Here is a 14,655-nt window from a genome sequence, read left to right on the forward strand (position 1 = left end):
TATGACCCATACTTTTATATGTTTGTACTCCTTAATAATCGTGTTCAAATGAAATGAGATAAGCCTAATAGAAAATGAACAGTATATTTAAATATTTTTCAAATACAAGTACTCCCTCCGTCCCTAAAATAACTTCCTCTTTTTCCATTTTGGGACGTCCCCCAAATAACTTCCTCTTTTTTTCTTTCCATTTTTGGAAACCTACCCCACCACTAATAATATTTTATTTATTCTTACTTTTCACTTTTCACCACTCCCAATACTAATTATAACACTTTTCACAACTTCCAATAATAATTATATCACTTTTTCTCCACTATCAATACACTTTACAACTTTTTATTAAAACCTGTGCCGTCCCCAAAGAGGAAGCCATTTCAGGGACGGAGGGAGTATTTTTTTACTTGCCCGTTAAACAAGAAAATATGCGCGTCTCTCGTACGCGCCTAGTACAAATGCTACAGCTCAGATTATTATACAGTAAAACCCCTCCCCAAAACCCCCTGTTTCTCTCTCCCTTAAACCCTTTCTCTCTCTAAAACCCCTGTATCTCAGTTTTTGCTTCAAAATCTTGACGGCGGTGATGTCGCCGGAGACAAACTCTTTATAATTAGCCGACTATTCAATTTCAATCCGATCATCATTTCTTGATCGCTAAAAATGTCCAAACTGTCGAAGCTAAATGTATCGAACCCGAAGGTGTGGGTGGTGATAGGTGTGGGCCTTGCCGGAGTTTTGATCCTCGCCGAGGTACATCGCCGCCGTCTCAACGCCAAGAGCAGCGTTAATGAAGATTTTGGAGCTTTTGTTGAGCGCTTCGAGCTCCTTCCATCTCCTCAGCCTCCTCCGCCGGCTGCTCGCCTTCCGCTCTCTGGTCTCACCTTCGCTATCAGTGACAAGTATGTGATGACTTCTTTTCTTCTTCTATTGTTACTTAATTTTTCATGATTCTGAATTCGGGTTGATCGATCTCAAAATTTCTTGGTTGACTTATATTTTGGTTCAGTGGGTTTGATCCAAGTAAATGTATTAGGGAAAGTATCGAGTTCATTGGTTTTATTGAAATAGTTGTGATAAGACTGCCATCTGTGAACCTTGAAATGCTAGAAGATTCTGTGCGCGGTAGAGTTCTAGTGTTTTAGTTTCTGTGAAATCATTAAGGGGGTGTTTGTCCTTAAAACAACTTATAAGTTGTTTAGGAGGTTATAGGCTCTCAAAAAGTGTTTGCCAAAATAAGCTTAGTTGTAAAAATAAGCTCCAACAGTTTATAAGCTCCCCATAAATAGGTTCGTCAATTCCAACTTATTTTTTCATAATCTTATATGCAAAAATCATCTTACAAAAATTACCCTTCTATTGTTTATTATTTTCATCATACACCCTTCCAGTTTTATCTATTTTCAATTTTTTATCTCTAACTCACATTCTCCCTCTGACTTACAAGTTCAATTATCCAAATATTTTGAAAACTTATGCGCTCTTAATACATTATACTCCCTCTGTCCCAATTCAATAGGTTATATTTCTTCGTTCGGACGTCCCAATTCAATATGCCACTTCCTAAAATGGAAAATCATGCATAACAAACACCCTCACACAACTCATTATTTACATCAAATGCCATTGTGGCCCCCACACAATTATCTCTTCTTTCACTTAAAAAAATAATATCTTCATTTCTCTCTCCTATTTTTTTTATAACAAATTTACCCTTAAAAAAAAGCTACTTTCTCTCTCCTAATTTTTTATAAACTATTCGTTTCTTAATATCCGTGCCCGGACTTGTGGCCTATTGAATTGGGACGGAGGAAGTATCTTATAAGCTCTTGAAAGTTGAAACATCTTATAAGCTGTTGGAGCTTATAAGCTCCCTGAAATAAGCTTTGCCAAACACCCTCTAAGAAAAGAGAGGAGCTTAGCTTTTCACCGGCGACAAGTTCATGTAACTTTTTCCTTCTTACAAGGTTACCAGTCTGCTTGATTATGCTGAGATTTGTGATATTTTGTCGTAAGGTGTATGACTTATGAGATTAGTATGAATGTAGTCACTCATGACTTTCATCATATGTATGTCCTGTAGCTTTGATGTGAAGGGCTACATAACGGGATACGGAAGTGTAGATTGGAAGAGGACACATGAGGCAACATCAAATACTGCTGAAGCGGTGAAGACAATGCTAAGAAGTGGGGCAACCTGTGTAGGAAAGACAGTCATGGATCAGCTTGGTTATGGGTATTACTTCTTACCCGAAATTTGCTTTTCTTACACTGCTTCTTCTGACTATGGATGACCGTGATGAGTTATGAAATGAAATGCTAATGTCACGAAATCAGTTCTACTAGAGTGTTACCATAATAGTTTAAGGTATAACTTTTCAGGGCAAGGATAAATCCATTTTCCCTTGCAAGCCAGGCCTTGCCTAATTCTCGTCCCTCTTTTATGTGCAACACATGTCTTCTGAATACATGCATTTTCTGATGGTTAGTTTTGGGATGAAATTAGCTCATGCATTTCATGCAGGGACACCAGAATCACGCTTGGGAGAAAGATATCATCTAACTGATGAGGGTTTAACATCAAATGAGAAAGGCTTCTGCATTTGTCTAACATCCAACTCAGATTATGTTTGGTTATAATTTCTAAGTGGGCGTAATATACCTGATTTTAAAATAATTGTATGGTACAAAGGTTGTTACTTGTTAGGGATTAGAATTTTTTGTTAAGAAATGATGGCCCTCATTTTTCAAGGGACAATTCTTTCCTTCATACTAGTTCACATCTTCTCTTGCATAATTTTCCATCTTTTAATAAAATTTATGTTTCATAATCAAAGAAATAAAGTTGTGCACCACGCATTGATAGGTGGTGTGGCCCCACATTCACTATCATAACGTTCTGTCTTGTAATTAGTGCCATGCATTTCTGGAAAAAAAAACCAGTTCATTACAATTTTAACGACTAAGCAAATGGTATCATCCTTCAACTAACGAGTCTGTTTCTCGAAGTACAGGAAGTTTATGATTTAGTTGTGGGTAGGATGCTTCTAGGTCCTTTTACATTCACTTGGCATCTATTTTTTTCTTTCTTGAATTTAAACAACCCCTTTACTTGCTTTCTTTTGGTTTGGCTATAACTGAGTGCTCAATCTCTTGGCTACTTACAGTTATTTTCGCAGCTCGAAGTTGCACGTTCATCATGTATCCCTTTGGTCTTGGTCCTTTTATTTTGGCCCTTCATTGGATTTTGCATGAGACTAATGGATAATGGGCTTAGAGTGAAACTAAGATACAGTACGTTAAATGGTGAATCCAATAATGTTGGGGGCAATGTTTCTAGGCACCATAAATGCTATTTCCCCACCACTATAATCCAAAACTATTGCGCTATATGGCAAACTCTAATATCAAGTGCTAGAGCTTGGAATAATATGTTTCTTGGTATGGGAAACACTGCTTATTGGTTGCCTTTTCTTGTCATTATCTCTCTCTTTCCTTTATTTATTGCATCTTTACACATATTTGGTTTTTGAAGGATTTTTGGGATAAGGAGGGGTATGGGGGTTGTGGAAGGATACTGATTTCAATTCTTGACCATGATTGCAGAATATTAGGGGAAAACAAAAACTACGGGACTCCAATCAACCCCAAGAAGACATCTTATGTTCCTCGAGGATCATCTAGTGGATCCGCAGTGGCTGTTGCTGCCCAAATTGTAGATTTTGCTCTGGGTGTGATCTTTTGCTCCGATATATTATCCTAAAATCTTTGAGATTTCTGTGTTTAGGGGTTAGGGTAATTGTGAATGTTATTTCTTTTTTCGAAATCGAGTTTAACATAGCTCTTGTTGAATATCATCTTTCCATACGTACTTGCTGAACTTCATTGGTAGAACACAATTTAATTATCAACAATACGCCTTGGGTTGCATCTTTTAGTGGTATAAAACAGCTCATAACTTAATATATCCAATAGGTCCTTTCAGATAAGATTATCTATCCTTTTGTAGTTTCTTTTCCATTTCAAAAGTAACAAGTTACATTTTTGCCTTTAACCATTTCTAATAGCATTATAGATTGGTCTGCTGGCTTCGCATCTGCAATGTGGGGGTTTCTTTTTTTTTTTTTTTTTTTTTACCTCAGAGAGATTCTATTGCAGACATGTAACTTTCTTGTGGCTCATCATATGTTATTTCTTTTGTGCTTTCTCTTGCAGCTCTTTCTACCTCACTCCTCTCTATAGCATATAGCTAAAGACTGATCCTAATTTTTTTATTCCTCATCGTTGAAAAGAAATAAAACCATAAAAAATGTATTCTTCAAGTTTTGTCGTAGTTCACTTTTAGTTAGTTTAAAACATTTTTTGATTCCATAATATTGTCGTATCTTATGGTTGAAGTGTTCAATGTTATTCTGCTACATGATTTTGTGCTATTCATTTTCTGACTTTTATGATAGTTACTGCCATCACTATCTATTTGCACAAATTTCTTTAAAATATTAGTGTTCCTAGAAAAACTTGCTGTTTCATGATTTTCATGAATTTGAACTCGTATTGTAGGCATCGATTCAGTTGGCTGTATAAGAGTACCAGCATCATTTTGTGGTATCTTTGGATTCAGGCCATCTCATGGACTTGTGTCTACAGTTGGTGTCTTGCCAAACTCCCAAAGCTTGGATACTATTGGTATGTGTACATTGGAGTTTCAAACGTTTGAACTTTTGTTAGATTGCCGGGACTTGTTTTTATACGTACACCAACATTTATAATTATCTATCATCTTTGTTTGCGCTGAATTGAGCTGGTTTGAAAATAGATTAAAAAGATTATTTATGTATAGGTAACTTAATCTAGTCTTAGATCCGAGCTGGCTTGAAAATAGACTAAAAAGATTAGTTTTGGAAGAGTTCGTTGCCACTTGTCATGGTTTTGGTCATCAGAACATTATGTCATTCTAGTTCCTCCACATGTGATGCCCATGCTTCTTGCTGAAGATTATAATTATTAAGATGTAGAAAAAATATTCTTTGTTGTCCATTTTTGATATTGTATTTTGATAACAACATTATTGTAGGATGGTTTGCATCTGATCCATCCTTGTTGCATTGTGTGGGACATGCTCTTCTTCGTTTAAGTCCCCTTGAGCCTAAAAGGACCCGGCACATAATTATAGCTGATGACCTTTTCCAGTTGTCAAAGATTCCCCTTCAGAAGACTGTCTCTGTTGTGAGCAAAGCAATGGAGAAATTATCTGGCTGTAAGTTTTTCCATAATTTATAATAGAAATACATTTGTTTTCTGCTTCAACTTAGTTTTACTAATAATATTTTCAAATGTTGGGTAAAAAAATATTTCAAAAAATATATGCAGATCTCCTTATATTTGTTCTTTATTTTGCAGACGGTAAACTTAAACATATTCAATTTGGTCAGTACATTGCTTCAAATGTCCCCAGCCTGGAACTTTTCTGTGAAGAATCGACAAACAAGCAAACTGCAGCTACTTTAAGAGCATTGTCTTCAGCGATGCTATTGCTGCAAAGGTTTTCCCTGAAAACTTAAAGTATTTTTGCTAAATCGATCTTGTATTCAGCTTTTGACATAGTACATATCATTGCCAAACTCTATTTTTGTAGTATATTTAGCAACATGTATAAGTATTTTACTTCAGTAATCAGCATATGAATTGCAGTTGGGGCTTCTTATATTTTTTTCCATCGATTTCCCCCTTTTGTGGAAGGGAAGATAAAGGAAAAGAATTTCCTTTTCATGAAAGGATTGAAGTTGACCATTTCTTTTCAAGTAAACTAGTTTATTTGTCTCTGACCAGCACTTTTACTTTTCAGACATGAGTTCAAAATCAATCATGAAGAGTGGGTTAAATCCACCAAACCGAAACTAGGCTCTGATATCTCTAATCGTGTTTGGGCAGCAATAAACACAACCCAAGAGAATGTCAAAAGTCTGTATAAAGTGAAAGTAGAAATGCGAGCAGCTCTACGGAGTCTCTTGAAGGTATGTCGTGGTATATTCAACAGAGTGGAACCTTATCCTATATTGTGTGGAAAGATTGACTGGGGTTTGGGGCTTGTTGATGGATGTTTTTGGATATTGAGGGTTCTTCTGGTTTAGTCTTCACGATTCATAATATTCCTTTTTGGGAAAAGCCACGTTTGTCTTTTTAAGTATTGATTGGCTTAAAGGAAATCATAGCTTTGGTTGCAATATTGAATCCACACAAACGTTTGGGACATTTACATCTTTAATTAATTTTGGTTCATCTGGTGTGGTGGAAACTAGGACTAGAGATTATGTTGCTAACTTGAATTTGAAGATAGAATTTTATATCAGTATCATGTTTATGATACCATGACATGGTTTAGATAGAGACTACTGTCATACTCTAAATCTATAACCATAGTGGTAGTGTAAATTAAGCTTGGAATGAGTGCTTTCTTACCTTTAATTGAGCATTATGGATTGTGGAAGTGATGCAAGAAAGAATCTTTACATTCCAAGCATTTTCGTTTAATGAAAATTGTATTCTGTTAAGAAAGTAGGAGTCTGTATTGGGTAGAGACCGTAGAGTGTGGAAGAACCTTGGAGGCTTTTGACATTTTATGTTTTGTACTGACTGTTTTGTTGGTTGCGAATCTTTTCTTTCTTCCATTTGTAGCTTTTGTTTCATAATTATGTATGCTTAACTTTTGAAGGATGATGGGATATTAATAATTCCCACAGTGTGTGATCCCCCATTCAAGCTGAATTCCAAAACAAGTCTCCTTGCTGAGTTCCATGACAGAACATATGCTTTGTTGGGCATAACAAGTATGTCTGGAGGTTGTCAGGTAATCTACATTGCAAGGTTTTGGCTGCTTGTCACAATCGTCACCCTTCCACCCAACCATTCCTAAAGGACTCCTGCGCATCTGCCAGACATAAGGTCATCTTTAATCTTGTTATTTTGGATATTCAGGCGGCGATTCCACTCGGGACACATGATGACTCTCCAGTTTCTATATCACTTGTTGCATCACATGGGACTGATAAATTCCTACTTGATACTGTCTTGGATATGTATTCCTCTCTTCAACAAGAAGTCAGCATCATATCCAGCTCCTCTCCGCTGCCTGATGCAAACAGTAACATGGATACTGCCGAACTTCTTAAAGAAAAGGTCCATTTCTCTCATCATATACCAAATTTTCATGAATTTCTTAAAATTGTAACTCAAATTGTTCTTGTGGTCTTTTTAGAGACGAAGTGTTATATTTTACTATAATATTCACACCACACAGATGCTATTTGTTTGGATGAACTACTTGTCTTGATGGAATTGGCGGTAGTCAGAGTGAGAGAGAGTGAAGAGTTTGGCTGCTTGCTTGTTTTTATCCTGTTGGACAAATGAGCATGCCTTTGATCTTTGTATGACAACACACACACCCAGGATGAAAACCAGTTGACACTTGGAAAAGAGAGGGAAAACCAAATAGAAATAGAAGCTCAAAAGACATGATTGCCACTTTAAACTTATTCAGCATGTCCTTGTCACAGAGTGTGGCCATGGCTCTAAAGATGCCATTGGAACAATCTAAACTGCAACAGGGGTGACAGTATATATATTTGGATTTGAGATTGCCACAATAATTTAAGCGAGTGGCCTTTCTTCTGGGTTAACTGATAGAGGCTGATCAGGTTGCCATTTAAAGATAGATAAATACTTCACTCACTGTAATGTCTTATAATGTTCTTGTTTATCTATGACGAATATTATAGTTGAAGTTTTGCAAGCCTGTGATCTCAAATTGTTACATGTCCGGAATATACATGTTTTAGTGAATAACAATATTTCTCTTCTGTATTACTTCTAATCTTTGTTTTCATTCTTTTACAATTTTAGTCCTTGGAGTAGTATATCATCTATATTCTTGTTCTGGATAAATTTCCTTTCTTATGTTGCCTTCTGATTTCAGGATGATTGCCAATGTCATTTGTTTTTACATAATATTTCTACAGGGTAATGCCGCTTACAAAGAAAAACAGTGGAATAAGGCTGTCAGTTTTTATACTGAGGCAATAAAATTGAATGATGCAAATGCTACCTACTATTCCAATCGGGCAGCTGCTTATTTAGAGTTGGGATGGTTGGACACATTCCACCATTATTTACAGCAGCATTTTCTTTTCTTGTCATTTGGCAAACTATTGTCCTTACACGTAGCTTTTTATGCAGCTATCAGCAAGCTGAAGAAGATTGTAGCAAGGCAATATCTCTGGATAAAAAGGTCAGGGGAGCTTGATCTTGCTTTTCCTAATGATAGGGTTGTGTTGCTGTTTTTGAATAATTGAATCTAGTTATCCCCCACTAAATTGAGTCAATTGACATATTCATACAGTCCCATTTGCATACCTCCTTCCTTTTTGGGTGTTATCTTGGCGGTGGATGTTTTTCCAGCTCTTTGCATCCAAATTTGGTGATTTGTAGCGCTCTGCTCGATTCACATCTGTTTTCGTGCTTCAATACATCTCTACCTAAACATTCATTAAAGATGAACCTTATATTATTATCTCATGCTCTTCAAATGATGACTATTTTTAGTTGATTTTATATCCTGAACCTGACACAGTTTTCTAATGTTCAAATAGGTCTAGACTGAGTGTTCTTTTGTAATTGTACCGAATATGTTCTGCCAATAAAATATGAATAACCCATTTTTTCATCTTGGATGTGTTCTTCTTTTAGTACTTGGAGTTCTCTTCATTGTCAGTATTCCCTGATCGTTTTTCTAGCATGAAAACCTGACTACATGCTTCATTCAATCATATTGCGGCCCTCATTGTTCAATTATATATGTTTCAAAGTTCTGTTTATTAGTCCTCCCTGTATCAGTCAAACCAATGAAAGAAATGTTCTTTGCTGACAAGTGCATGCTAATCTTCACTTAAAATGATATCCGACTTATTTTCCCTTCTCTCCCGCCCCACAGTATGTGAAGGCCTATTTGAGACGAGGGACAGCTAAAGAATCACTGCTTTTCTACAAAGAAGCTATTGAAGGTCAGGACTCATCACTCATGAACACGTGCAGTTCTTTAGTGCATGATTGCAGCATACATGTTATCGACTCTATTACCTTTTATTGCAAAGCCATGAAAAGTTGACTAAATTATAAGAGTAGTTAAGGAGAACCTGAAGTAAATTTTAGTTGTTGGAAGTCTTTATCCAGCTAGGCACAAAATTAAGTTGCAAATTACCATACATTAGCTAGTCTGATCTAGTAAACTGTTGAATTCATTATTTGTGTCAAATGTAGTTGTGTCAAATGTTCACATTGTGTTTCTAGGAACAAAACTAGATGAGAGGTTAGAGGTACAATCCTGTCTTTACGTGTCATCACAATTATTAAATCTTTCTTGATGAGCAGATAAAGGTTATCAACTTCTCTAGATCTAATTCATAATCTGTTGTGGTAACTCAGACTTCAAGCATGCACTAGTTCTCGAACCACAAAATAAGGTCGCCAGTCAAGCGGAAAAGAGGCTGAGGAAATTAATTAGTTGAATCTTCTGCTGCTTCATCTGATTTTTGAGGTTGGACATACCGAACAGCTGTTGTTAAGGTAACGATTCTTTAATTAGGAAACAATTTCAGAGTTTAAGGTGGCTAATGGTGTAACGAACTCTACGAGAACATTAGATAAATCAGTTTAGCCATTTCATTTTGAGATATGTATATACATATACGTAGTTTACCTTCAAGAATGGATTTCTCTTCGACATATAAGAACCCATATTTGTGTTTCGTCTTGAGCTGATTACTATCTTCAATGATTTTGGATCCTATTAATGAAAATATCCTTATTGACGAGCTCCAGTGCTGTTGGTGTTGGTAAGGCCCATGATTCTACGTTATCTTGTTTATATAATGTTTTATGTATTTATTCTACCTTGTACGTTAGTTTTCAACTTCTAACCGTATGCCAAATTTACAACTATACTCTTGATAGCATGCGTCCGTGGGGTGGTTTATGCTCATGGAAAGATTATTAATTGTTACTATTATTTATTTTGAGTTTAGTTGTTAAGTTGTTGGCTTTATTATTATCTTTTTTATGAAAAAAATACATTTATTAAAATAAAGAAAAAAAAATCAAATGAATAAATTACAAATTATCTTCTTGGGCATACCCAAGGGGGAAGATAGCCGCTACAATCCAATGGATTGGGGGCAGGAGTGGGAAGGACTCAAAGTCATGAGTCCTTAAGAAAAATAAAGGGAATCTTTGCAAAAGACGTTATTACAAGTTGATAATAACATACATTGATGATGTGTATTTGTGGTATTATTTGTTCAAATGCACTAGGTGCAATAGGTATAAACAAGGCACGAGTTTAGTTTATACTTATTCCCTATTTTTTTTAAGTCGAGTGCCGATCATGGGTGCATGGATCTTCGGGCATTGCTCGACAGGCTCTGATTGAAGGTCGAGTACCAGTCTTGGGCAGGAGCTGATAATGTCATCGGGTTATGCCCATTGTATTTGCTACGAGGGTGTTAAATTTCATGTGAGCTCGCACTTCTTCCGGAGGGAAGATTTCGTTGAGGGATCTATAAGTATCACTCTCGATTTTCTTGATAATCCTTTTGATACCCAAGGGTTCGTCCTCAAAGATGACTTGGTTGCGGGTAAACCAAAAGTGATTGACTGTGATAGCTAATGCCACTGACTTAGCTATTTAAATTATTGTGGATCATTGATTTTTAGTCGTGAGGTGTTTGATAGCACTAAGGATCGTGCTCATTTGTTGTCTAAGCTTTAGCCATTCACGGATGAGATCTCATTCTTTTTTGGTTCTTGCACATTTAAAAAACAAGTGGTCATGTTTTCATTGTGCATATAACAAATGGAACAAAGTTTAGATACTCTCCCAATACGATCCACTGTTAAGGTCTTCTTTGTAGGGCAAACCACATAGTTATTGAGCAGTGGGGTGGAATGAAACTCTTCCAGATTGCTTTGTGCCAGAATAATTCTTCCCCTTTGGGTTGAAAGAACTCATAAGCTTCAGCCGTAAGGTTGTTGGTTGCCCATGATTCTAAGCGGGCTATGACCTATTGTTCTTTATTATTGTGTTTTGCCAACATAACGTCCCTCATTTTCAGGAGATTCTTAATAAGTGATGAGTCACACTGGTGTTTCAAAAATTTTCAGAATTGCTATCCTTACTATACTCAACATGTATCGATTGAATCCAAAAGGACTCAGTTTTTGAATGAATGTTCCAAAGGTTCTTGATCAACAATGCTTTATTCCAGATGGTGAGATTTCGGAGTGCAAGACCACTTTCTTCTTTTGGTCTACACATTTTTTTCCATGCCACTGGATTGGAAGAGGTGCCCCATATAAACTTGCGGACCATTGTGTTGATCCGGTCGATGACATTCGAGGGAAGTGAGAAAACTTGATGCTAGGAATGTCAATCGCGCCAACCCACCAAGTTTTGGGTTAGCTCTATCGGGTTACGGGTTATTCGGGTGCGGGCTAATCGGGTTTGGGATTAAAGGGGAGACAATGTGCTTGCAATCTTGCATCTTGAATTTCTTGAGTATATCCTCAATATATTTCTTATGTGATCAAATTATGCCATCTTCTTATTGGCTTATTTCCATTCCGAGAAAGTAGTGCATCAAACCCAAGTCACTCATCTCAAAGGTATTCATCATGTCTATCTTGAATTCCTCAATTAGTATGGCATTGTTTCCTATACAATTAAGCCATCAACATAAAGAGAGACAATCAAGATGTCAGTACCTTGGGTTTTGATGTATAGAGTGGCCTCGTTCTTGCTCCTTTTGAATTCTTGATGAGTGAAATACCCATATACTCCCTCCGTCCCATTACAAATGTCCCACTTTCCATAATGAGATGTTCCATTACAAATATCTGAATCATTTTTTGGCAATATATTTTCTCTCTATACCTAATATTTAAATAATTTTCACCAACCCACTTTATCTACTTTCTACACATTTCTTAATCTTCGTGCCGAAAAGTAATGAAATATTTTTAATGGGCGGAGGGAGTATTTTACTATACCAAGCTCGTGGCGCTTGTTTAAGTCCACAGAGTGCTTTCTTTAAGCGAAGAACTTTGCCTTCTTCTTTTATGAATCCTTCTGGTTGCTCCACATATCCTTCTTTCAGATCTCAATACAGAAAGGCCGTCTTGACATCCAGTTGAAAAAGATGTCATTTCTTCTGAGCTGCAAGAGCTATGAGTGCTCGAATTGTGTCTATTCGAGCAACTTGAGCGTATGTCTTTGTGCAGTCGACTCTTGGTATTTGAGCATATCCCTTGCACAAGCCTTGCCTTATGCTTTTGGATTGAGCCGTCATGATTCATCTTCGTCTTGTATACCCATTTGACTCCAATAACTTTATTGTTACTTGGAAGATCCACCAACTCCTAAGTATCATTCTTTTCAATCATTTGTATCTCTTTCTCCATTGCCTTAATCCAAACTTTTTCTTTGAAAGCTTCTACATAGTTATTTAGCTCCAAATAATAAAAGTTGCATATTTCATAAGTATTAGTAAATTCATATAAATCTGCTAAAGTTCTTACTCGACAAGGTGGAGATTCTGGTGAGGAGTCAGCTTCACTTGATGTAGATTTCGGTGAGGAGTCGACGTCAGTTGATGTATTAGCTTATAAGGATGATCTTGGCATAGATGTGGAGTTTTCTTGAACTTGTTCTTTGTTTTCTATAATTTCTTCTAGTTATGTAGTTGTTGTCATCCTTTCAACATTTTCTATCTCCCAATTCCAAGAAGCTTGCTCGTCACTCTCCACGTCTCGACTTGTGACCAACTTCTTAGTCTCGAGATTGTAGATTCTGTATCCTTTGGATTTAGAGCTGTAGCCGAGGAAGATGCCTTTCTCTGTCTTATTCTCCAATTTATGCCTTTTGACTAAGGGGATGTGAATGTAACAAATGCTTCAAAAGACCTTCAAGTGTTTGGCTGAAGGTTTCTGTCTCGATCATACCTCGATTGGTGTTTTGTTTAGAACCGCGTGCCTTTGTTGGACACCAATTTATCAGGTAGACTGATGTATAGACTGTTTTCGCCCAAAACATTGTTGGCATTCCTTTCTCCGCGAGCATGGACCTTGCCATCTCCATGACTATTCTATTATTTCTTTCTGACGCTCTGTTTTGTTGTGGAGTGTAGGCTACCGTTAGTTGATGCTCCACACATTCGTCTTCACAGAACTTGTCGAATTCTTTAGAATTATTTCGATACCTCGATCACTTCTCAACTTCTTGATTTTGCGACCACTTTGTTACTCCACAAAGTTCTTGAATCTCTTGATGATTCTAAAGATTTCCGACTTTTCTTGGAAGAAATATACCCACATCATTCTAGAAAAATTACTAATAAAGAGAATGAAGTACCTATTTTGATTTATTGAAGGCGTTCTCATTGGTCCATAGACGTTGGTATGAACAAGTTTCAATATTTTCTTCCCTCACCATATTTTCTCCTTTGGAAATGGTTGTCGGTGCTGCTTTCCAAACATGCATCCTTCACAGACGTGATCTCTTTTGTTTAGAAAAGGGAGGTCTCTCATCATATATTTATGATGAAGCGGCATTAAGGCATTCAGATTGAAATGCCCAAATCTTCGATGCCAGAGACTTGTATCATCGAGTCGAGCCACCATTACATTTGTGGACATTGCTAGAAAATGGGAAAATTTCTATTTTTTTCCCTTTTACTTCTGCAATTTCTTGATTATTTTTTATGTCGTAGATTCGACAATAATCTCTTTCAAAGTGAAAGGCATATCCATTTTCCATCATTTGGCTAACACTTTGTAAATTTTGTGCAAGACATGGTATTAGGAGAAAATCTTTAATGAATCGCGTACCTTTCTTAGTTTATATGGAAATGATACATTTTCCTTTCATCTCCACTAGCTCTCCATTGCCCATCTTCACCTTTGTTGTGATGGGATCATCGAGCTCACGAAAGATGTTCTCATTGGATGTCATGTGGTTGCTGCATCCGCTATCAATGTACCACTCTTCGTCTTTCACTTCTGTTGCAGAATGACATGTGTAGAATAGATGTTCCTTCTCCTTTTGATCTTCAGAATAGTTGGCCTAATGGTTCTTTCAATCTGTGCAATCTTTTTCTACATGCCCGAACCTCTTACAGTTTTTACATTGTGGTTTTCCTCAATGACAACAGTCCTTTTCCATATGATTTATCTTTTTGCAAATCCTGCATGGTGGAAAGTTGTGCTTTCTCTCCTTATTGTTGGAGTTAGCTTCCTTGGTATGATTCTTGTAGTTTCCACCATTTCTTTTGACGTTGAGCTTGGATTGAAAGCCGATTTCAAGTGAGCTTTTATGTCTCCTACCCAATCTTTGCTCATGTGTTTCTAGAGAACCGATGAGCTCTGCGACGGACATTGATGACGAATCTTCTGATTCTTCAATGGTCACTACTATTGGGTTGTACTTCTCGGTGAGGCTGATTAAGCCCTTTTGTATGATTCTTTCATCTGAAATCTTTTCTCTGTAAGATCTCATTTGATTGAATATTTTCATTATTCTTGAGAAATAATCTTTTGCATCCTCAGAATATTTCA

General features: G+C 36.7%; 1 protein-coding gene across 1 annotated transcript; it reads left to right on the plus strand.

The window, feature by feature from the left end:
- The first annotated feature begins 482 nt into the window (after positions 1-482).
- On the plus strand, positions 483-9,797 carry LOC131019466 (outer envelope protein 64, mitochondrial). The gene is made up of 13 exons (XM_057948015.1): positions 483-899; positions 2,081-2,233; positions 3,604-3,728; positions 4,558-4,683; positions 5,072-5,254; positions 5,398-5,539; positions 5,843-6,011; positions 6,710-6,844; positions 6,973-7,173; positions 8,013-8,140; positions 8,230-8,281; positions 8,984-9,053; positions 9,475-9,797. The coding sequence occupies exons 1-13, from the start codon at positions 661-663 to the stop codon at positions 9,555-9,557; spliced, it is 1,806 nt and encodes a 601-aa protein (XP_057803998.1). The 5' UTR covers positions 483-660; the 3' UTR covers positions 9,558-9,797.
- Positions 9,798-14,655: the final 4,858 nt, after the last annotated feature.

Source organism: Salvia miltiorrhiza, chromosome 4 (genome assembly GCF_028751815.1).
Source record: "Salvia miltiorrhiza cultivar Shanhuang (shh) chromosome 4, IMPLAD_Smil_shh, whole genome shotgun sequence".
NCBI lineage: Eukaryota > Viridiplantae > Streptophyta > Magnoliopsida > Lamiales > Lamiaceae > Salvia > Salvia miltiorrhiza.

What these genes read in the sequence shown, in the direction of transcription:
- LOC131019466 (XM_057948015.1), top strand. Translation starts at nt 661, where the DNA reads ATGTCCAAACTGTCGAAGCTAAATGTATCGAACCCGAAGGTGTGGGTG. An exon ending in AATTGTAGATTTTGCTCTGG is followed by an intron (nt 3,729 to 4,557) that starts GTGTGATCTTTT and finishes CTCGTATTGTAG; the next exon opens with GCATCGATTCAGTTGGCTGT. An exon ending in GCTTATTTAGAGTTGGGATG is followed by an intron (nt 8,141 to 8,229) that starts GTTGGACACATT and finishes CTTTTTATGCAG; the next exon opens with CTATCAGCAAGCTGAAGAAG.